Source organism: Trematomus bernacchii, unplaced genomic scaffold (assembly GCF_902827165.1).
Source record: "Trematomus bernacchii unplaced genomic scaffold, fTreBer1.1, whole genome shotgun sequence".
In the NCBI taxonomy this organism is placed as follows: domain Eukaryota; kingdom Metazoa; phylum Chordata; class Actinopteri; order Perciformes; family Nototheniidae; genus Trematomus; species Trematomus bernacchii.
The window spans coordinates 1,559,139-1,583,761 of NW_022987708.1; the positions used below are offsets into that span (position 1 = coordinate 1,559,139).

The following is a 24,623-nucleotide window of genomic DNA, read 5'->3' on the forward strand; positions in this document are numbered from 1 at the left end:
CAAATAATATGATACTCTGGTCCAGCCATTTACTAGTGAAATGTAATTAGGTTGCTGAGTTGAGCATAACAGTCAGTCAGATGAGAGGAGGAATTATTTTATTTGCAAATAAAACAGATTTATGTTATGAGCCCCCATACTGCACTTCTCTGTCAATGCTATGTTTTGTATCGAGCATTGTATCACCATTACACTTAATATGTATTTATAACAAGGCTTCAAAGTGTTAAGTAAACATGGCTGAATTACTTCTGTCTGTGCAAATTACATAGTAATATATACAAATAAATACAGGAATTAATAAATGAAATAATACATGAATACATAAATTAAAAAAACAGTTTTCAAAAATAGTGTAAAGATAAATAAACAAGTGAATATAAATACATAAATATATGAACCAATAGATTAATTCAGGAATTAACAAATACAAATGCTAAAACAAATAGTGAAATAAAAAATGAATAATACAAAATTAAATACAAATAATAAATAGATGAAAAATGATAATCATGAAAACATAAACCCATGGACCATGCCTTTATTATACAGTCTACTCTATGGGCACATACCGCAGAGTTCCAGAGTATGCAGCTCACGCAGAAAGCAACATCGGGGACGTGCAGCATCCGGAGGACCGTGCGCGTTCACGCGTCGCGAAAGGGGCGGGATGAAGAGGAGAGAGCGATACAGAAGAGAGGAGGTGAAGGGGGGTGGGGGGGAGAGATATGGTAATAAAAATGATGGCGACCGTTGCAGAGGAGATAAGAATCCAAACAAGCCCCTGTCCTGTCCCCGACACCAGCCTCAGCCCTCTGTCCGTCAAACTCACGCGGAAGCACCAGCAGGACAGACAGTGGAGCTTACGCTTCGTTTACCTGCAGTGCTGTGAGTACCGACACAACATGACGTTACAGACCCGAGCACAACACACTGATGGACCGCCACAATACAAGCTAGGACCCACATCTGGTTTGTCACAGCAGAGTACATGCACACTTATCATATTTAGGATTCGTAATAGGGGGGGGCTCTCTCGACAGGGGGTGTTGGTGGAAGTGTTGGGAGAAGGGGGGGATACCACACATGCCTTTCGATTTATGGTATCCAGCCAGGGCTATGATGGATGCCCAGGCCAACCGCCACCCACTCATAGGTTTCTTCAACTATAAGAATAACAGGGTTTTTATTAATTACATTCATCTGGAATTCATTTACTTCTTACAATACAACATAATGTTCTATTAAGATTTTTTACAATGTTTTAACTTACTATATTATGACTTTTGTCATGTTATTTATGACTTGCATTATTATGATTTCAATTCACATCTTTCTACATTAATTGTTTTCCAACACACAATACTCTACAGACTTTTTTCATATTTGTTGACATACATTACAAGGTTTTTTTAATATATTTTTGGTCATACTATACTATCACTTTGTTCATGATATTTCCGACATACTATGAATTATTTTCATATTTCAACATACTATAATAAGACTTTAAATTATATTTTTAACATACTTTACTTCGACTTTTTTTGTCATAGTACAATACTATTATATCTTTTGTTTTTTTCTGACTTGTTATGCTATGACTGTTTTAACACACTTTGTCTTTATCCTTCACGATTATGGCAAAAATGAATATCACAATTATTTTGATCAATATTGAGGTTATTTATCACTATTATTCATTGGTGTAGGTGAAAAAGTATTTATAAATGTGCTTTCGAAATGGAATAAACCGCACAGCATTTATTTCCACTCTGCTAGAGATTATGAGAACAGACGTTGCGATATTACATTTAACTGCAATATAAAAAATCACAGGAATAATTACATAAAAGAACAACATACATTCTGCAGAGCACAGAGCCACCTACACCAACACCAACCAACTATAGCAGGTCAGCCCAATGAACCCCTGCTAGTAGGACATAACCTGTAAAAGGGTAATGCGGAAATGTTTCATATTATATTTCTAACCTCCTTCAACATAGATACGCTTTTTTAATATGCTGAAATCTGAACCATTTTGTCTGTAAATGTAAGACCATAACAATGCCAATCAACATTTCCCTGAGCCCAAAGTCACTTCATAAAGTTTTTGGTTTTTTTCAACTATGTCTAACACCCAGATATTCAGCCTACTATCAAAGCCATTTCTTATATTGTAGAATATGGACGCAGAAAATGTTTGTCATTTGTGCTTAAAAAGTGGCTGAAATGATTATTAATATCTACAGTATTCCACACCTAATAAAGACTACACTTCCTGGTCCCTCACTGCTTCACTTCTGCTTTGCAACTCGCAACTGGTGGTGAGACATGTGGCAGCAACATTTAGAAAAAAAATGGTTTTATTGGTCAGGGATTGTCTCAACCTGTGCAACAAGTTAGGAAGTGAGTCATTTAAGTGTGTCAACTTTTCCGATACTTTCTGACATACTTTGGCAGACAATTCAGACAAATGACTGAGGCGTCAAAATCAAAATGCCATTAAATGTCCATTAAGGTCACTTTGTCCATCTTTCTATGTCAATCCTTAAATGCTGTCTGTCTTTTACACAAGTTATTGAGCTATTATGTTACATGCCTCGGCAGCTGTGAGAACACAGACAATATGAAAAAGATTATAGTGACATGTCTGATGACTGACGCCATATGTCCCACCCTCAGCCATCTTTAGAGGGGTGGAGGGAGAACAGCAGAGGATTGATAACACAATCAGGGAAAACGCTCAGACTGATTCCAAATGACAGCTTATTTCTAGTGATGACGGGAGGCCTGTAGAGTGGATGTGATGGATTTGAATGCGACAGAAAAGTGAGCTGCCTGATCAATACATCCATCAATATGTGCTGACAGGGGGGCGGGCCGCTGGAGGGAGACTGAGTGTTATAATTGACATCGAAGTCAAATAATATGCGTCTTATTACCTATTTTGTGCTGTTTTCAGGGTATAACTGTATCCAAACTGAGGCATGGTATTGATATCTCAGGGGGGAAATTGGTTTTCATGACAGTCAAAAATACAAAAATAAGGTTATTCTGTATATTTTATAATATGTATACACTTTTCAAAAGGCTGCTGTGACAAAACAATTTCCCAACTTGGGATGAATAAAGTATCTATCTATCTATGCAGAATGTATTATATAAACATAATAAATAATAATGTGCAATACAAATATAAAATAAGATATAAACGTAGGAAATGATTGTAAAATGTCCAATAAGCGATACATAAAATAAAAAGAATAAAATATCATGTACACATCAAAAGTCCTGTGCCGGCATTTTGACTCATAGTGCCTAAGACAGTGTTTTAACTCCAGTCCAGTTTATTGTCTATACTCTTACTCCTCCATAATGTCTACACTGACCTCTGGATTTAAACCGGGGTCACCGGTGCCTTGGTTCTCCTCAGGTCCACAACCATCTCCTTAGTTTTTCAAGCTGCAGGTGGAGCAGCCCTATATATAGTATATAAAACCACACTTTTAAACTGATTTGATCCTGTAACATAGCAGTATGTGGACTGCTTCTCTGCATGTTTACTGTCTCACTCTGACAATAGCCTCAAGGCCAAGCTCCTTCCAGTACACACCCAACAGGTTACATTGTAACCATAGCCACTCGAAGCATCCTGTTTGTCAGTTAGTTTATGTTATTCTACCTGAGACAGAAGTACATCCCCCAGTTTGTCAGGGAACATTGAAAGGAATGAAATTGGCTGATGCAAACTTCATGAACCATCATCATATGAAGGATGATATGTAGCCCGCAGTGAAAGGAACCGCTTCATGTAGAGCAGAGGTGCCCAACCTTTTTTGAACCGAGAGCTACTTTTAAAGTTGCCAGTTTGCCGAGATCTACCAGTCCAAATAGAGAGGCGTAGCCATTACTGACAGCCTACTACCAGGTAAATACACACTTCTACTTGTATAAAACTGACCTTTGTACGATTAATACTTCATAAAATACTGCAGATCCTTTCTCTTACCTCTTTCTAATCTACACACATACAAGTATTTAACTGAAGTTACACAACAGTGTTGTTGATACAGAGTTAGAGTTTATTCACACGCAGAGATGGGGTCGTTACTAAATAAAAGTAATATATTACATATTACATATTACTTTAAAAAAAAGTAATATATTACACTACTTCGTTACTCTCTACATAAAGTAACTCGTTACTTTACTCGTTACTTTACTCGCAGGGCTGGCCCGCCCCCCCCTACAGGCAGATCACGCAGACTGCGGTGCACCACAGTGTAAGCGCGCCACAGTTTTGCCTCTGCGAGACTCCACTAGCACCCCCAATTACTATTGCAATAAGGAAGACATAACACAAGTCTTTCTTTTTATATGCTCTTTAATTAAATAGGCTACCAGCCTACCACAGCAAGCTTGCAAGACAGCTTAGCATGTGTTCTTTGCAGGTGTTTGTTGAGGTTTGACGTGGTGTTTACAGCAGTGGATAACAGCTTCTGGCCTGGACACAGTTTGCACCTCACCGTCACATTCCTGTCTATTCTTCGGACGAACTCAAAATAATGGGCATACCTCCACCCCTCGAAAGTTATCGCTGACTCAGCCATGTTTATGCAGCACTGCACGTGGAGATGTGGACGTGCAAGTCGCGCAGATTACGTACATATAAACCTGCGGCGGAAACCCCTCTTGTCTGTCAGTGTGATTATGACTGATTTTATAAAAGTAACAAAGTAACGCGTGTCGGGGCAATGTTAGTAACTGTAGTGTGATTACTGAATTATAAAAGTAACGCGTTACACTACTCCGTTACCGACAAAAGTAATATTATTACAGTAACGCGTTACACCCAACTCTATTCACACGTCACATACTACAGTGGGTAATGTTTTCAAGAAACATTGAACAGTGCTGCCATATGACACAGGAAAAAAAGAAAAGACTGAACCCTTTCTTTGCCATTATATAAAAATAGTGTTCCTACAAAAGTATAAATTAGGCTTACTAATAAGACAACTCAGATCTGAAGCTACACAGGAATCTGCTGCCAAAGTGCAATAAAAAAGACAAAATTAATAGAATCAAACCCTTTTTTTTTGTTGCATTTTAGTAGACTCTAGAGGTTCCTTTCACTACCATGACCAACTTGCTGCACAATATTTTGCTTATTTCACAGCTACTTACATGTAGTAGAAAAAACACTTATTTGACAAAACATCCTTTCTGTCTTCTTCTGCTGTTTCCTTTGGTGTTGACTTCCTGTTGGTCTTCTGCTGTTTTCTTTAGTGTTTATTTCCTGTCCGCTTTTGCTGATTTCTCTATCTTCCAGCGTGCTGTGTATTTCTCTCTCTTGATTTCTTGTTCTTTTTTACTTTTTCTTTACTGGGAAAGTTTTTAGCCATTATGAATCAAAAGTGTTGTGCTCTTCTCTGATTGAGAAACAAACAGCAAATGTGTTTCTTGGCCTTGGCTGACATTAAGTTGATTGGACTGATATGACTGCACTTAGTCCCTTAATCAGAGCGACCTTAGCGCTGATCTGCTATCAAAAAAGTGCAGAATGCTAAATGTCCTTATTGACCAATTCAAATTGAGTATTCAACTAAGCCGTGTAATAAAAAGTAATAACAACTGTACACAATTACAGACTGCAGCACAGAGAACAGTATGCATTTTGCACAATGGCATTCCAATGGAGTTTGTGCTAATGATGGGTACTGATGGTGTGTCTCATTGGAGGTTGATGTCAGCAGCTGGAGGGCAATCGTTTTAAGGTAGGGGCAGAGTGGGTGGTTTGGAGTATTTTCTATAATGTTGGCTTTGGATCAAAGACTCCACTATCACTGAGATACGACACGTTGGTGGTGAGAGAATGAATGATCTGATGGACGATGTGCACAGTTTTGAGAAATGTACAACAACTGTGAGTAAATTGAAAAGCAGATGGAGCAGTAGAGGGGGACCGGTGACAGTGAGAGCTCAGATGAGATACCACGGCTGTGAATACAGTTATTTCACTTTCTGCTGCCTGTTGGTCATGTGGGTTTGTTATTTTAACAGACTGTACTTTCCACTTCATACCTGCTTATATCTGTGTTTCTTTTATCTGTCTCTGAACTGGAAAATTAAGTCATCGTTCAAAATCTGTGGTAAATTTGAAACTCTGATACAGTCTTGTTTGTTTTATTATTTTAACTGCGGATTATTTAATTCACCTCTTCCTCATTTTCTTAATAACACACACAATTTCAGCTGATCATAATCTCAGCAGACAACTGACACGAAGGGCTCTTTAAGAACTCAGATGCTCGATTCCGTTGCTTTGTAATATTCTTTATTATAAAGATCACAAAGCTTTTCAAAGTCTTCTAGGATCTACTAGGACATTCCAAAGAATCCTTAGGTTCGACTAGGTATTTACAACAGGTCTCTGGTAACAGGCATGGATCTCATGAAGAGACAAGACGAACCAACACAAGACAAAGGGAGAGAAGGACTATATATACACACACACACACACACATTAGGTAATGAGGCACAGGTGGACACAATCAGGGGCGGGAACAACAATCAGTCTGACCGGTGACACACAAAGACAGGAAGTGCAGACACCTGGAAAGATAGAGCAGAGTCATGTCAAAATAAGACAGATAGACAAACACTAAAACCTTACAGTACCCCCCCTTTTACGGACGACTCCAGACGTCCCTGAAACCTGAGACCGTAGTCTGTCAAAATCCGTGATCAGAGTTTTGTCGACAATGAAGCTGCCCGGGATCCAGCATCTTTCCTCTAGTCCATACCCTACCCAGTCGACCAGGAACTGCCTCCCTCTACCCCGCTTTCTTTCTGACAGTATCTTTTCCACTGTATAGACGATACCTCCGTCGATGACCCGAGGAGGTGGAGGTGGTGTGGAGGAGGGAACCAGTCTACTCTCTAAAACTGGTTTCAGCTTGCTGACATGGAACGTGGGGTGGACCTTGAGAGACTTTGGGAGACATAGGCGAACAGCAACAGGATTAATAACCTTTGAAATGGGAAATGGACCAACGAACCGGGGGGCCAGTTTCCTGGAGGCGACATGAAGAGGAAGGTCCTTGGTGGACAACCACACTCGTTGTCCGACCTTGTATCTAGGAGATGGACGTCGTTTTCGGTCGGCCAAACTCTTCATGCGGGTCGCACTTCTCTGCAGCATCTGGCGAACACCCTTCCATACCCGGCGACAGCGGCGAACCAGAGCATGTGCTGATGGTACGGTAACTTCTTGCTCGAGCTCCGGGAACAATGGAGGCTGGTATCCATGGACACATTGGAAAGGAGAGATTCCGGTGGCTGATGTGGGTAAGGTATTGTGTGCATACTCAACCCAGATCAGATGTTTGCTCCAGGTGGTAGGCTTCTGGGACACCAGGCATCTCAGACATGTCTCCATTTCCTGATTCATCCTCTCCGCTTGGCCGTTTGACTGGGGATGGTATCCGGATGTCAGGCTCACAGTGGCTTGGATCAGGCGACAAAACTCCTTCCAGAAACGTGAAACGAATTGTGGGCCTCGGTCTGAAACGACATCACTTGGGAAACCATGTATACGAAAAACATGGGACAACATGGCCTGTGCAGTTTCTTTGGCAGTAGGTAATTTGGACATGGGGATGAGATGTACCATCTTGGAAAAACGATCAATGACTGTGAGTACTGTGGTATTACCTGCCGAAGGTGGAAATCCTGTCACAAAGTCCAACGCAATGTGCGACCATGGTCTGTGGGGAATGGGCAGAGGTTGAAGAAGACCTGCCGCAGCTTGACAAGATGTCTTGTTTCTAGCACACACAGGACAAGCTGCCACATACTCTGCAACATCCTTCCACATAGCAGGCCACCAGAATCTGTGTTTCACCATAAAAAGGGTCCTCTTGGTTCCAGGATGACAGGAAAGGACAGATGTATGGGCCCAATGAATCACCTGAGAACGAAGTGTCCTAGGAACAAACAGGCGATTCTGAGGACAACCTCTATGGACAGGATTCTCTCCATTAGCCTGTTTTACTTTAGCTTCAATGGGCCAGGTCACACTCCCGATCACCCGGTCTGACCGCAGAATGGGTTCTGGAGTCTTGGGAACTGGCTCAGGATCAAAAACTCTGGAGAGAGCGTCCGGTTTCCCGTTCTTAGAACCAGGTCGATAAGACAGAGTGAAGCTAAATCTGTTAAAGAATAAAGCCCACCTGGCTTGTCTGGAGTTCAAGCGCTTTACCCTCCTGATGTACTGCAAGTTTTTATGATCTGTCCATACCAGGAAATACTGCTCCGCTCCCTCCAACCAGTGCCGCCACTCCTCCAAAGCAATCTTCACAGCCAAGAGTTCCCGATTTCCCACGTCGTAATTCCTCTCAGCAGAAGATAGCTTACGGGAGAGATAGGCACACGGATGAAGTTTATTGTCCCCCGCTGACATCTGAGACAGTATAGCTCCAACGCCATCGTTAGAGGCGTCTACTTCCACCACAAACTGTCGGTTGCGATCAGGTACAGCCAATTTGCCACATCGCTGACCTTTGCTGGGTCCATTTCCATCTTGTTAGGGGAAATCACAAAGCCCAAAAATGATACTGAGTTGACATGAAAATCACATTTTTCGGCTTTCACAAACAAATGATTAGCCAGGAGTCTTTGAAGAACAAGATGAACATGGTTAACATGAGTATTCTCATCTGGAGAAAAGATGAGAATATCATCGAGATACACAAAACAGAAAACATTCAGGAAATCTCTTAACACATCGTTAATGAGAGCTTGGAAAACAGCAGGTGCATTACAAAGTCCAAAAGGCATCACCAAATATTCGTAATGTCCCGTAGGTGTATTGAAACCTGTTTTCCACTCATCCCCCTCCCGGATGCGCACAAGGTGATAAGCATTCCTTAGGTCAAGCTTGGTAAATATCTTAGCTCCTTGTAACAGTTCAAATGCCGTAGAGATGAGTGGAAGGGGATATCTGTTCTTAACCGTGATCTGATTTAGCGGACTATAATCAATACAGGGCCTCAATGTCCCGTCCTTTTTTCCCACAAAAAAGAAACCTGCCGCTGCTGGGGATGAAGATGTCCGAATCAACCCAGTCTTGAGTGAAGAATCGATATATGCCTTCATGGCCTCCCTTTCTGGCCCAGAAAGAGAGTACAGCCGTCCCTTGGGAATAGTAGAGCCCGACAGAAGTTCTATGGGACAATCGTACGGTCTATGGGGAGGCAATGAAGTAGCTCGTGTCTTGTTAAACACCTCCTTAATGTCTGAATAGCACCCAGGAACTTTAGACAAGTCAGGAAAGTCAGAAGGTTTAGAAAAAGTGTCACTGTTATTACCTGACCCCTGCTTAAAGTTATTAGATCTGTTACTCAACCCTGTTTCACTGGTTAAACATGAACGAGAGCACTCAGCCCCCCACCCTTTCACCTTTCCTGTCTGCCAGTCAACGTGAGGGTTGTGTTTAACAAGCCAAGGGTACCCCAAAATGAGAGGATGTTGAGCAGAGTTAAATAAATGAAAACTAATTTGCTCTCGATGTTCCTGATCTACGACTAATACCATGGGCTCAGTGCGATGAGTAACTGTACATAAAAGGCGGCCGTCCAAAGCACTAGCCTCTAAGGGCTGATCTAAAAGTACAACCTTTAAATTCAAACTTTTTGCAGTCTAACAAACTCTCATCAGCCCCAGAATCGACTAATGCATCCTGAGTCATAGTCTTATCCCCAAGCTTGATTCGTACCTGCATTAATTTTCTGACTGGAGAGTCGATGGAAGTCACTCGGCTCACCAGCGTCTTCCTTCCTGCTGATGAGCCTGATCTTTTGCCGAACAGGCTGCCGAAACATGACCCTGCTGGCCGCAGTAGAAGCACCGCCGCTCCCGTAGACGGCGCTGACGCTCCTCCGGCGTGAGTCTGGCTCTTCCGAGCTGCATCTGTTCCTCCGCGGCGATAGGAGGCGCTGGTCGCTCTGGAGATGAAGTCTGGGAATTCCTCTGCCAAGTGTAGTATTCCCTCGGTAACTCCCGTCTGAAAGGTGGAGTGGATACTGCATTCCTTCCCTTTTCCCGCTGTCTATCAGCTAGACTTGATCAACCCGGATAGCCTTGGCGATGAGCGAGTCCAAATCTTCAGGCAGCTGTAATGGAGCTAACTGATCCTTTATGGGATCCGCTAACCCATGCAGGAAAGCATCAAAGAGAGCCGCCGAGTTCCACCCACTCTCCGCTGCCAGAGTACGGAAATCAATTGCGTAATCCGCCACTCTCCTCTGCCGCTGCTTAATGTTCACCAGGGCTCTCGCTGACTCTCTCCCGGGTGATATCTGATCAAAGATCTTGCTCATGGTATCCAAGAACAGTCTTAATGACTGACAAACAGGCGAGTACCGGGACCACTCCGCTGTTGCCCAGGCTTCCGCTCTACCCGTCAGATGAGAGACAATAAAAGCTACTTTAGCTTGATCGGTGGGAAATGCTGCGGGCTGGTGTTTGAAGTGGAGATCGCACTGTACCAGGAAGGGACGACAGTTTCCAGAGTCTCCGGAGAATTTCTCCGGTGAAGCGAGACGGATCGTAGGCGACTGCATGGGTACTTGAACGGGGATATCAGCAGACCCGACCCCCGCTGAACCGGAAAACTCTGCCGCAGGAACACCAGGGTTTGCCACGAGGTGAGTCAGTATGTCACGCATCTTTTCAGCCAGTAGATTTATTTCTGTCGTCACCGTAGCTTGAAAGTTGTCTTGACGAGCATGTAAATCCTGGACCCCTTGGTTGATTGCTGACAGCTGTCCCTCATGTTGATGAAGGCGTGTACCCTGCGCCTGCAGGGCCGTTCTTACTGTAGTAGAATCGGCTGAGTCCATCTTGTTTGGTTGGTTCGTTCTGACACGAAGGGCTCTTTAAGAACTCAGATGCTCGATTCCGTTGCTTTGTAATATTCTTTATTATAAAGATCACAAAGCTTTTCAAAGTCTTCTAGGATCTACTAGGACATTCCAAAGAATCCTTAGGTTCGACTAGGTATTTACAACAGGTCTCTGGTAACAGGCATGGATCTCATGAAGAGACAAGACGAACCAACACAAGACAAAGGGAGAGAAGGACTATATATACACACACACACACATTAGGTAATGAGGCACAGGTGGACACAATCAGGGGCGGGAACAACAATCAGTCTGACCGGTGACACACAAAGACAGGAAGTGCAGACACCTGGAAAGATAGAGCAGAGTCATGTCAAAATAAGATAGATAGACAAACACTAAAACCTTACAACAACACATTGCACAACCTTTTGCAAATGGCCATGTGCACCAACAGACATTGGACATATTGGACACCTGCATTTTTGACAGTCCTATCAATGTACAGTACTTTTTTTGTTGGATTGAAGAAGAAATACTTTCTTGTATTATTCTGAAAACCTTTTTTCTGTACAGATTTGTGTGATATCAAGTAGATCAGAACTTTGTAACTTGTCTCTGATTGATCTGACTAAGCTCTTTTTTCCCCCATAGATTTCTTGACCATTGCAACAATATTGGGAACTGGAATCTTAGGTGAGTAATTCTATCTTCATAATTAAGATACAGATATAACAAACATCAACTATGAGTCCAATAACCTCGACATCAAAGTCATAGCTACTAAACTTCTAGATATCACTTGTTGCACACCACCAATTTCACCATGTAGCAATTATAATTCCAGGAAAACATTGCCTACATTATAGTTTGATTAAGGGAACACACATCTGATCACACTTAAGGATGAAAAAAAAAACTTTATGATGAGTTTGGTCTGTGGAAGACAAAGACCAGTCTACTCTCCTCACATCTGATATGATCGGATTGGGGATTGCTTTGAAGGGGTTTAGTAAATGTGAAAATCGGTTGGATATTGGAAACATTCTGACAAGAGACAGATTACATCAAATTGAGCAACCAAACCTTTTGGCACACTCTTCCCAAAGAGTGTTGGATAGGACCAAATAACTGGCAAACACCACTATATCATTCTGTCTAATTTCTCCATCAACACCCACTACATCCTGAAAATGTCCTTCAAAAAATAGGTTTCACACAAACACTTGGCATGTATGACTCAACTTATGATGGTAACAACTTTTGTGAGCTATATTCTCTCTCTACGACACTGCCTTTTTATCATATCAGTTCATTTGGAACGTAATTAAGACTCTGTCCATCTCTTGGCTTTCATTGGCAGAGCAAACTTAACGGTGGTTTATGAAGTGTATTTAACACCTGAGAGTTTTTTTTAGTCAAGGTGGAAATTACATGGCACATTACATTTAACTAGTTTGTTTTTTAGCGGGGTCTTCATGTAGTTCCAGAAAGGTGGAGCCCTTCCCAGTTAGTACTTGTTCAAACACTTAAACCTCATATTGTAATCAGCACTTACCATAAAATGTTATGGTAAGTTTGAGCAAGAGCGGAAAGAAGCATGTATGAGAGAGAATGATGAGCTGTTAAATTGTCACAAGGGCAGGTGGATGGGCTGACAAAACATAGACGTCATTAAATCTACTGAGGTGGGGGTCAAATTCAAAAACATTTCTTCAATTTCTAGGTCTTCCAGTAACGATATCCCATGCTGGACTGGTGCCTTTCCTCTTCTCTTTTCTCGTTGGCTTCTTTGTCCAGGTAAGTAATACATGAACTCAATGGACGCTTCTTTTCTTAAAAGACTGGCATGGTCTATGGAAATGTAGATACTGACACAAAGGAGTCGTAACAGTTTGAAAAGGAGATCCTGGATGAGGAATTATCATAGGTAGTATCTATTATAATGAATACAACTCACTAGCTTTTAGAAAGTAAGACTTCTAGAACTCTTAATGCATTGACAAGAAGAGATCGCACAAATTAGATGTTAACATTTTGGTTTAAAATGGGAGAATCGACAAGGAAAAGGTTACATGTTTGGAATACGTACTGCATTTGACCTCATAAAGTCTGACTTTACGGCTACAACACAGTATCCGATTAAGTCAAATCTAACAATAACAGAGCTATACTAAGAAAACTGTGACGATGAAACAGAATGTTATAGACAGAGGCTACTAATCATGTTCTCTTTCAGTGTCTGAAGAGGCTTTGGTGGCTTTGTTGTGATCAGGATTTCTTAAAAGAAAATAAAGGGGAACCTCCTCTGCTTTTTTGGGTTTTCCCAGTTCATTCTGGAGGTCTCCTATTCAATGTCTATAAAGCAGCTCCAGAGGTTATAATGCATGACATCACCAGTTAAAGACTCAAAACCCCATAAGCTCATGTTCATGAATATTGATTGAACGTTAAAAAACAGGAGTTCTTAATTTGGGTGACGTTCCCCTTTAAAGAGGCCCTATTGTGCTTTTTGGGGAAATGCTTTCCTGTAGTGTGTTATATAGGTTTTTGTGCATGTAAATGGTCTGCAAAGGCTAAAATCCGCACAGGCAGTATGAGAAAGATAAAGAGCTTTTTGAACACTAAAACATGGAGACATGTCATGAGAGGCTCGAAATACAAATATGTGACCCGCTCTATCGAAATCAGTTGGATGTCGCAACGGCTCATTTCAAAATAAACGTGGATTTGCGTAAAAAAATTGTTTTTCGGGGTTCGGGTGTTTTGTTTGATTTTAAATAAACAAAGTCTTGGCTTTCAGAATATGAAACTTTTATTTCCAAAATCACAAGATAAATACATTTTTGAAGCTTGTAAAGGGAAGATGACAGGCACCTCTCGCTCGCAATCTGCTCTTCCTCAGCGCAGCTCCCCCTCCCTCCGGCTGAAATTATGAATGTAAGGCATATAGTAATCATAGATAACACGGCAGGGTCCGTTACAGTTTGTTTTCATCTGATTTCAAATAAACAAAGTCTTGGCTTTCAGAATATTAAACTTGTTTCGGCAAATTTAGATGATAAATACAACTATGAAGCTTGTAACGGCATAATTACAAACGGAGAACGGAGTAACTTAACGTCACAGCAGGCATAACAACAGCCAGTGTTTCTCCGGGAAACAAACAAACACAATATACACAAACGCAAAAATACACAAACACACACACACACATTCACACACACACTCGCGAGCTTCCCCCAGACCAGTAATCCAAACGAAAATATTTTCCCTCTGGACTATTTTGATCATTTGCTCCGCTAATAATCAATCAGATCGATGGATTCCAGAGAAGAGGAAACTTTGAAGGCCTTTTTCTCAAAATGATGACTCGGTGACAGTCATTATATAATGTGACATATTTTGCTTAATATTTGGAGTACAAAAACAATCTTGATATCATTAGAAAGCTAGGAATCTCCTCTTTCCAACAGTGTATACAACTCAAAATGTGTCTTTGGGTCAATGCGACCGATTTCGATAGAGCAGGTCACATATGAACCTGAAAATGAGCATGATATGTCCCTAATACATACGTAATACAAACCTGAAATAATGGCATACCTTGGCCAAAGATCCAATTCTTGCCCCAAAATACAATATATTCTCCTCTTTTTCATATGAATGGGGACATAATACATTTGTTAGAGCCAATTCATTGCCTGAACACAAGCTCTTCAAATGCTCCAATCCACACTTAAACAAGAAAATGCTCCCTGCTCTAACATGACTTGGAAAGGATAAATCATTTCTATAAAGGGAGCTATTACCTTCCGTACAAATATGTGATTGTCTTCTTAAATGTCCACAAAATAATTATTGCATTGGCAAAACAACACCGTCAAACAGCACATTGGTTCAGATTCAAACGCTCCTATTGCAGGCAGAATTATGGATATTCACATCCAATTGATATTCTTTTGTGTCAAAGGCTTCGTACTCGTTCTATCTTCCCTGACATTTATGGGAGATTATTGTCACTGAAAGTTATGTTGGAGCCATAATGACATGGTTTGAATGTGGATTTTTAACATAAGTGTTTTATTTCCTGACAGCCAAAGCTAATAACATAAGCTGTATTTATTGATATTCCTTCTGTTTTGTGTCATGTCATGTGTTTTATACTCTGCATTTCTGAGAGATCCTACAATGTGTAATGGGACAGGTGTTTGCCATCACCAGTCCTCACAATGACACACAATATACAGCTGTTGGATTTCTGTCAGACATCATTCCCACTTCAGGGCGCTCTAAACAATATATATAAAGACATTTGGAGGAAGCTGGGTTATTGGGAACATGAGAGTACACAGGTACAGACAGAGAGAAGGAAGAAGTAAGGTGTGCCCCGACAGTCTAAGCCTATAGCAGCAAAACTAGGGGCTGAATCTAATCAGCCCTAACTATAAGCTTTATCAAAAAGGAAGGTTTTAAGCGCACTCTTAAAAACGGATAGGGTGTCTGCCGCCCGAACACAAACTGGAAGCTGATTCCACAAAAGTGGAGCTTGATAAGAAAAGGCTCTGGCTCCCATTGTACTTTTAGAGACTCTAGGAACAACCAACAACCCTGCATTCTTGGAACGCAATGCCCTAGTAGGACAGTAGGGTATAATGAGTTCTTTAAGGTAAGATGGCGCCTGCCCATTAAGGTCTTTGTAGGCGAGAAGAAGAATTTTAAATGCTATCCTGTGTTCTATAGGGAGCCAGTGTAAGTCAGCCAGAACAGGAGTAATGTGGTCCCTTTTCCTAACTCTGGTTAGTACCCATGCTGCAGCATTTTGAATCAGCTGAAGCGACTTAACTGACTTCTTGGTACACCCTGATAATAAAGAGTTACAATAATCCAGCCTTGAAGTAACAAATGCATGGACTAGTTTCTCTGCATTATTGGAAGAGTCAAGAAGGAATAGTATAATTAAAATACTTGAACAGTTTTTTCTATTTTCCTCACCTGTTGTTTTTTAACTACTGGTTAATTTTTCACAGTTTTAAAAATGTCAGGTTTCATTTAAATATAAAGAACATTAGTTGTAAATTAAGTGTTGCAGTAATGATTTAAATCAATCAAAAAAGAATTATGAGTGACATGTCCTTCAGTTAAATCTGCACAGCTAAATCATACACAACAGCATAGAGACATGTTTTGACACGTTGAATTCTAGCTGATCTAGTTTCTCATGTAAGATAATAGAACATAATTAAACCATACATGGTGATCACAGATAGCATACATAGTATTTTAATAAGCTTCCCTGTCATTCACAGGAGTATGAATAGATTGATTTGTTAAAATGTTCAAATGGTATGGACTCCAAAGGGCTGCAAGTGTTTTTATGACTTAAACTTGAACACATTTTCAAATTGGTAATATATATTTTCTGTTCTCTTTCATGTAGGCTTTGCTTATCTACCTGTTTGTGGAACTGCTTCAGAAATGTCAAGTGGTGCAGCTAGAGTCTCTAAAGGTAAGCAGCTCAACAAAACCCATATCTGCATTTAAAGGGGCCCTATTATGCTTTTTGGGGGTTTTCTTGTAGTGTGTGATGAAGGTGATAACAACATTATGAAACTCTCACACTTTCATTTTTTGTAAAAGTAAAAGAAAATGGTTATGTCATATGCTAAGGGCGGGACATCTATACATGTAAGTGGTTGACCAATCACAACAGAAAACTCAAATGAACCTTAAAATGACCATAATGTGTCCTCTTTAACTTGTGTTGTCATGCTCAGTTTTTTTTACTTGCACAGAATTTTTGTTTATATTTACAGCAAAAAAAATTAAAATAATTAATTTGAATTTGGGTACAATTTGCACTGTTCAGGAACCTGCCATCTAAGTGTTTCATACATTACATAATTACACCGTATGTTATGACAATAAACCTTTGAATCTCAATGAACTTACAATGCATTAACAGCTTAAATTGTTCTCGCTTATACTTCTCATAATCAAGCTAAACATTATAATGTATATTAGTCACACATGTTGAAGAACTGTTTATATTTGTTTAGTCGGCTGAATGTGTGTCTGTTGCTCTCAGACAGGAGTAGCAGAGTGTATTGTGATGGATCCGGTGGGGGGGGGAAGCAGCCGGCACAGAGGAAGAGGACGACGATGATAGTGAAAATGCACAAGCAGGTAAAATAAAGGTTCCTATTAAATATGATAAATCTAGAGGATTTTTTTTCTGTTCATTCCAGTTACATCCTAAGTTGAACGATATCTCTAAGTTTCATTTCATTTCATTTCATTTTTATTTGTCCCGCTCATGGTACGCAAAACCCAATGTACAATAATTGCCAACAAAACATGTCTCTACAAACACACCATTGAGCGAAAAGGAGCAGGGAGAAGAAAAAAAATCTTATATGACCTGCCCCTTTCTAAAAAAATAAAAATAAATAGAAATAGATGGTCTGCCCTTCATAATAATTTTTTTTTTTTTTTTTTTCTTTTTTTCACAGTCAAACATAACAGTATCTTAGGATACTAAGAGAAACACAACAAATACTTATTTCCCACTTGACGGTTAACGGAAAGAAACAAAACAACAACAAAAGTTAAAACAACAGTGACATTTGCCACAACTGCGCTTTCTTTGATACACCACTGTATATATTGTAATATACATGTTATATGTGTATACAGTATATAGTACAATGCGCACATTTCACTTTAACTTCTTATGTTTATACAGTATACATGTTTTTCATAGGACATTTTGATTTATTAACTTTATTTAACTTCATGTAAATAATTGTATTTATCTTTATTTAATTTTTAACTTTCATTCACAATGTTTATATAAATATTTAGATTTAGATTTGATCTTTCTATTGCACATTCCTACTTTAACTACTGTTTATATAAATATTTTGATTCTTTTTTGTTCAATTGAATAGGGAGCAATTGTCACAAAACTAAAGTCCCTTCAGGATGAATAAAGTATTTCTGTATTTCATTTCATTAATTGGCTCATGGAATTAGTCTAATAAATACATAATAGATAAAAGTGCATTGGAGAAGTCATGTTTATCTTTATTCTAAGTTTCTATATCGTATTCAGAATTAAACGTAATCATCTTAGTCGACTGGACCACTCATCAGAGGCTACTTCCTGTCCCATTTAAAGTCCATCCCAAAATAAAACTGTGTCCAGCTGTCAATAATTGTTTACTTTGAGATTACAAATCATACGTTCACATCATCTATCCCTACAGTTTTATCTAAGAGGGTGGAGAGGCGTTATAATTTATTTCTAGCAAGCAGTTTAAAAACAATTATCATGAATCAAGTTCTGATGCAAATGTCCACAGGACTGTAACACTGTATTGAGCTGCAGCATCATATTGCACCATAAGCTTCTGCATCAGGCCCGGCTGATTTGAATTATATTGATCTGTTAACTGGCTGTTCGGATCACTGATTGCATCGTGAGACATTCATCAAATGGATCTCTGTTGGGGTGATACACACACCTATACATTCATTAACGCATCTATAAAAGTCTACTTCACCAGCGTCTTTTGGAAACATCCTGGAAGAGAATACTGTGGCGAGAAGTTATTGCTATTGCCTATTATTTGATCATATTTAAGTAAGAGGCCCCTGTATTTTTCAATCATGCAAAGCAATATGTTTACCCTGTTTACTTGTCCGGATATATTCAGGAAAAATGTATTTGCACAGCAGTCAGCACAACTATAGACTGATATCCTCACTGCTGCGATACACTTATATCCAATCCCAACTTCTTTGCAATTTTTTGTCTGCTTTGAATGGAATTAAATCAATTAATGTGCAACTGTGCAATCCCTTCTTTATGTGGTAACAACAAGGCACTAATGTGCAGCAAGATGGTCATTAATGAATAAATAACCGCGACAGGGTGAGAAGGATCTTAACCCAAAGTGGAGAGATCCTGAATCACCCTGTCGGTGTCATGTATGATGACTTCGCTACACATTATCCCGCTTATTGCACGGCTACCTACTAAATAAATCATCAACTTGATTGGTAATATTGATTACAAATTATTTTTTGATTAAAAATGATCGTATTGCTTCCGCTTGGAGAAAATAGTCCGTTCCACTGAGTACCAACGGCTGGAACTGCGTCGACAGCAGCATAACTTAAAATGACGGCAGCACTGAACGAGGTTTTCTGTAACTGTCCAAGTCTGTTCTGTTTCTTTTCCATTAACCATTCTTTAAACACTGCAGAGCCCATACTGTGTTCCTGTTGGTGTTTACTTCCTGTCTGTCTTCTTTGGTTGATTTCTCTGACATCCAGCGGTCATTCTTTTAACCTTTTTCCTTCTTTTGCCCTATTTTTCTTTACTTTACTAGGGACGGTTTAGCCTTCATTGTATAGTACTTTTTACTACACTGCATTAATCTAACAAATAATCATTCACTAGTATCTTTGTAGATTAATATTTTACATATTGAACAGGTGGTCACGATTTAACTATTAATGGCTTAACAATAAAGAGCATTGAAATGCCTAATTGAAACGTACGCAGTAAATCCCAAAAGTATCAATATATTTTTACTAAAAATACAAATTTCTGATACCACGTTTTTACTTAGTAAAGTTAAAATGGAGTAAAATATCGGAATATTACTTCCCCGAATGCTTTTACATTCTTTATAAGTAGGATTTGTGTGTCTAGTAAAAGAAGCTTTCGTTGTCTAATCAAAAGAGACAAAACACTCCTTACCTATAAAAGCTGCATGTGCATGCTGAGCAGTGTCTGGGTTAGAGGGGTGGCGCCTACGTTATTTAAACTCAAAGCCGGCGCAGATGGTGTGTCAATGCACCACTCTGGCATCACAGACTTCTGCATTGCCATTAATTTAACATGCTTGTTTTGACTATCATGTTTAATAATGAACACTCTGCCAGGACCACTCACATCAAAGTTATTGCACCATAAACAGGCAGTATAATAATGATGAGATGTGAGCTTCTGTCCATGAAGCATGCACAGTAGCTCAAACTGACAAAAGCAGCGATAGACTTTCAGACAAGAGAACTCTGAGAGCTCGGACTTCCACCAAGGCTCGTGGTGCATTCACTTACTCCTTAGGTGGTCCCAATTCAAGGGTTAAAAACCTTTTTCCCACTTGGGTGTTTTCATGAGCTTTAAGTCTTAATGAGGGAACAACAAGAGCTCTACCAAGTGGATTGTTTTTATAATTTATATCCCAGTTGCAAATATATTTTTCTTTGAATACTCTAATGAATGCAGCACAAAATTCTCTATTTACAATTTGAACAAATGTAAAACAAATGGTGTTCCGTTCTGTGATTAGGATCTGCTCCAAAATGTTAATGTTCTTCCTTGGCCCATGCTTAACCCTTCTGTCGTGGCTCATTCATTTCCCCGTTCCGTGATCGAGACAAATGTGCCCGAGGCTCAGTCCCACCCTTCCTTTTATTTGATCATCTGATTGGTCACAATAAATCCAAACGAATCTCAGAATATTTAATTTACTACAAATTCATAAATCGAAAGAATATATTAAAGGTAGGGTAGGTAAGTTTGAGAAACCGACTCGAGATCGCTAGAATTTGAAAATACACAACCAGAGAAAATCTGCCACTTCCTTACAGAGCCCCTCCTCCAACACACACGAACGCGCACATGACCAATGAGGGCACGAGATAAGTTTGTGCACAGATGGAAGGCTGACAGGCAGGTAGGCCATCCAGTTATTTTAGCCGGGCCGGCTAAAATGATTGGTCGTGCTTTTTACAGTACTACGGCTTCCACAGATGACATTCTTTTATGGATTTTTTGTCAAAGCACTTAAGATATTCATTGCTATCGGGATGTTAAGAGCATTCCATGGAATATAACAAAAAGTGTATCTCGAGCCGGTTTCTCAAACTTACCTACCCCACCTTTAAGACCTAAATCAATTAGAAAATTATAATTTGTAATCAACACAAAAAAAGTCTCTAACACCTTCCATAAAGTTTCATGAAAATCGGGCCAGTAATTGTTCTGTATTCTCGCTGACACAGAGACAAACTGAGTGGAAAGCATACCCTCCTTGGCGGAGGTAATTACTAGTTTAAGCAGAGTATTAAAACAGTTATTGACATGATGGTGTCTAGATCTTGTTTCATTTATCATTTTGTAAAATGTTTCACCCGGTGTCATGACCGTTTGAACGTCCTTTCTTCGTGTTTTCCCACCTGTTGTGATCGTTTGCCCCACCCTAATTATTTCAACCTTTATGTCCTTTGTTTTGTATTCCCTTGCCTACTCCCCTTAGTTTTTTGTTTTCCATTGTTTTTGTTTAACTCTAATAACGCTTTAGTTTTGTTATTTATACCCACGTCCCAATTTGTTTCTGCGTATGGATTCTATTGCTATATATACCCCCCAACAGTTAAGCAAAACAAAAACGAGGAGGGAACAAGGAGTAATACAGATACAGAGACAGGAAACATGGACAAGACAGTGTTGTATACTGTAAAGACATAAACTGATCACATGGCAATACAAAGCTGGAGAGGGCAGGCAAAAACACAAGGGCAGCTGGGTGATTACACCGGGGCAGACAATCATAGAAGGCGGGACAAAGACAGGAAATAAGATCAGACATGACACAGGGGGAATAAACTTGACTTAATAAAAGGAAACACAAAAAAATACTTCATGGCTGTGAAGCTTTTGTTGTCGACAAGGAACTGTTACCATGGTTACTGATGGTCTGATTTTCAGTGATTTAACAGCCTTGTACATCTCTCTGTGTCTCAGATACAGGTTTACTGCAGCCCGATGCTGTGTCTCTGCACGACCAATCAGAAAGCCTGGAGCCCAACCTCCATCTGCTCGGCTACCTCTTCCTCTCCCGGCCAATGAGCCATGCCTTCAACTTCATCCTCCTCTTCCAGTTGTAAGTTACCATGGTGATGATGCAATATTTACCAAACTTACAAAAAAAACACATTAAGTGTAGGAGTGAGCATGTGGTCGGGGGTGATTTCCCCCTCTCTTCTGTCCATTTGTGTTAACTGCAACCTTAGTCATGACGCTGTGAGCGCTCTCACAAAGAAGCAGCTCCTATTTAAGATGTGCATCTATACAAAGGGTTGATAGCAATTGTCTCCAAACTGTTTAAACCTTTTCACCCTCAGTTCATTTCCACCTCTTCAAATTTAAATATCTAGTCCTCAGTGTGGGATGTGGAGACATCAAGAGGTCTTTTGGGAGGGCCAAGTGTTTAAAAATGTTTGGATGATAAAACTGAAATGCACCAATATTTTTTAATCTAACTCTTTTTTGACTCTTATTATGATTTACAAAGTTATTGTCTACGGTAAGAGATACTTAGCTTGGATAAAACACATTGTAAGAAAAACACATTCAGTACAGAAGTTGGAAATATCATGTGAAAAGCTCATTTCTTCCAGTGTACTGAGATCAATACTGACCCCTGACCTATACTGCCTCCATTAACCCCACATCCTAGCTTGTTACTCCTAGCATTTCAGTTTCTGAGTCAGAGACTCGTATATAAACCGACCTTGAGGTTCAGACTTAATATGTTTGGCTTCTGCTGCAGAGTGTTGAGATATACAGTTATGTGTCTGAGCCAATAACCGGTAACCTCCTTGCTGCTGCATCTGCAGCTCTCAGAGTTTTCAAGATCAACAACCTGTTTTTTGTCGCTGTTTTACGACCTTAATCAAAATACAAAAATTGTTAAAATTACCCTTTGCATTCTGAAACGGGTTGTTATATCTTAGGGTACACAATGGATCACTGCTGACATTGTTTTAGTTATAAACATACTAGAATTTACGACACGAGTCAATCTGACTTTTATTCCATTTGAGTGTTTCGTCAACTTATTGTGTTGCTTATACTGCATTTTTTGTGGGATAGAAGATATTATACATCCCCAAATCTACATAATTCAATGCGGTTATCCGGTTATTTTCATATCTTAATGACGTTGTGGTTTATTAAACGTTAAGCATGATCAACTGTGCAGAATTGATTTGTTGCGTCAAGTTCGCAACTTGTATCAGCTGACAAAAACAAAGAGCAGCAAGCACAGAGCAAAGAGAACCCTAGTGGAATGGAGGGGGGTTGTAACAGCTTGGTATGGTTGTGTATGAAAGTGTAAGTAAGTTGCCTCAGATATAAGTGTCAGCTAATTGACATAATGCGTCATCTCAATAGGCTCAGATCTCCGGACGATTCAAGTATTTTTGTTCTTGTTATAACTTGTTATAACTATATAACTATCATAGAAATAGAGCCCCACCTCCAACACTCTACCCAGTTGTCTTTGCACACCAATGGCAGACATGCACTTCACCGTTTTATCTGCAGCATGGTCATATCTTGTTATTTTTCACAATGGTACACTTATGTAGCTAAAACTGGTAAAGTCTTGTATCGCTTGTATGTTGTCCTTGCAGCACTGACAGGACTGTGTGTATTGTTGGTCCTGTCGGGCGCAGAGGAAGGGGACAGGATGTTAGCATGGCCGCTGGAGGGTCTTGTTATCAGTGTGCGAGCAGCTCTGTAACACCTGGCCGATCGATCGTTCCCTCATTGTGTTCAAGGAGGCTTAGTGGTCGATCAATGCCGAGGCTCGACTGCACGCACAGCCTCCGCACAAAACACGACCTGCTGCTTTTACCCTTGCCACTCCTTGGTCTTTATGAACTGCCCTACATGGTGCAGCCTTTGTAGAACACACATAATGACACACAGAGACATGCAAATACACATGCACACACACTGACAACTTGATAAATGCACAAAATTCAAGGTGACCATGCAATTTGCAGATAGAAAACACATGAAATGTAATAGTGTATTCTCAATACATAATATAACTGTGTATGTAAGTATAGGTATCATCTAAAAAATATTTTACAATGTAAAACATTTGAGTTTGAAGGATATACCTTCTCCAAATGAGTGGAAAACGTAGTAGAAACACACCCAAAGAAGAGACTAAATACATATCCTGCTTACTGAACTTTTGCCAAAGCTTCCTTTCATTTTCATGTACATGAAAAGAATATGAGTTCTCAGAAGAATTCTCAGATTCTCAAAGAGCAGAGCCGTTATCAACAAATATAACCAATTGCTGTAGAAGTCAATTTGTTGATGTCATTTTCTCTCTCTGAACACGGAGAATCTGTACTAAGAAGAATGTCCTTCTAGAGGTTCAACACCAACCTTTTTTCTAATCTATCACCCATCTGTATGTATTGCATTGATGGATTATTTGGAATTCAGTTCAGAGTCCTGCACAAGCCTGTAGTTGACCTTTATGTGCACATACACACACATGCAGGATTTGTCATGAAATGAAAGTGTGTATCAATCACTTTTGCGCTGCTATTCTTTCTACCTTCACATTTAGTATCAGGCTACAGTTCACATGTTTAAAGTGGCCCCATTATGCTTTAAGGCGTTCCCTTTCCTGTAGTGTGTTCTGTAGGTTTCTGTGCATGTAAAGGATATTAGGAGATGGAGTGACTTTATATCCAGATTAGCAGAAAACATGCCACTTATCCCTGATGATGTTATTTACATTTCAATATGTGGAGCCAATGTCTCAAGTTCTCCTTCCCTTGCTTTGGTAAATTACTCTACGTCAATAGACTTCAGGACTAGTG

The 24,623-nt window shown here is 39.9% G+C and overlaps 1 protein-coding gene across 1 annotated transcript in view; it reads left to right on the forward strand.

Annotated features, from left to right (window-relative positions):
• Positions 1-684: 684 nt before the first annotated feature.
• Positions 685-24,623, forward strand: part of si:ch211-51h4.2 — a 90,902-nt gene continuing 66,963 nt past the window's right edge. The window contains exons 1-6 of the mRNA XM_034140741.1: positions 685-888; positions 11,568-11,609; positions 12,640-12,713; positions 16,354-16,422; positions 17,002-17,099; positions 21,736-21,874. Coding sequence (XP_033996632.1) covers positions 21,837-21,874 — 38 coding nt within the window. The 5' untranslated portion in view covers positions 685-888; positions 11,568-11,609; positions 12,640-12,713; ... (1 more) ...; positions 17,002-17,099; positions 21,736-21,836. The remainder of the gene's footprint in view (positions 889-11,567; positions 11,610-12,639; positions 12,714-16,353; positions 16,423-17,001; positions 17,100-21,735; positions 21,875-24,623) is intronic.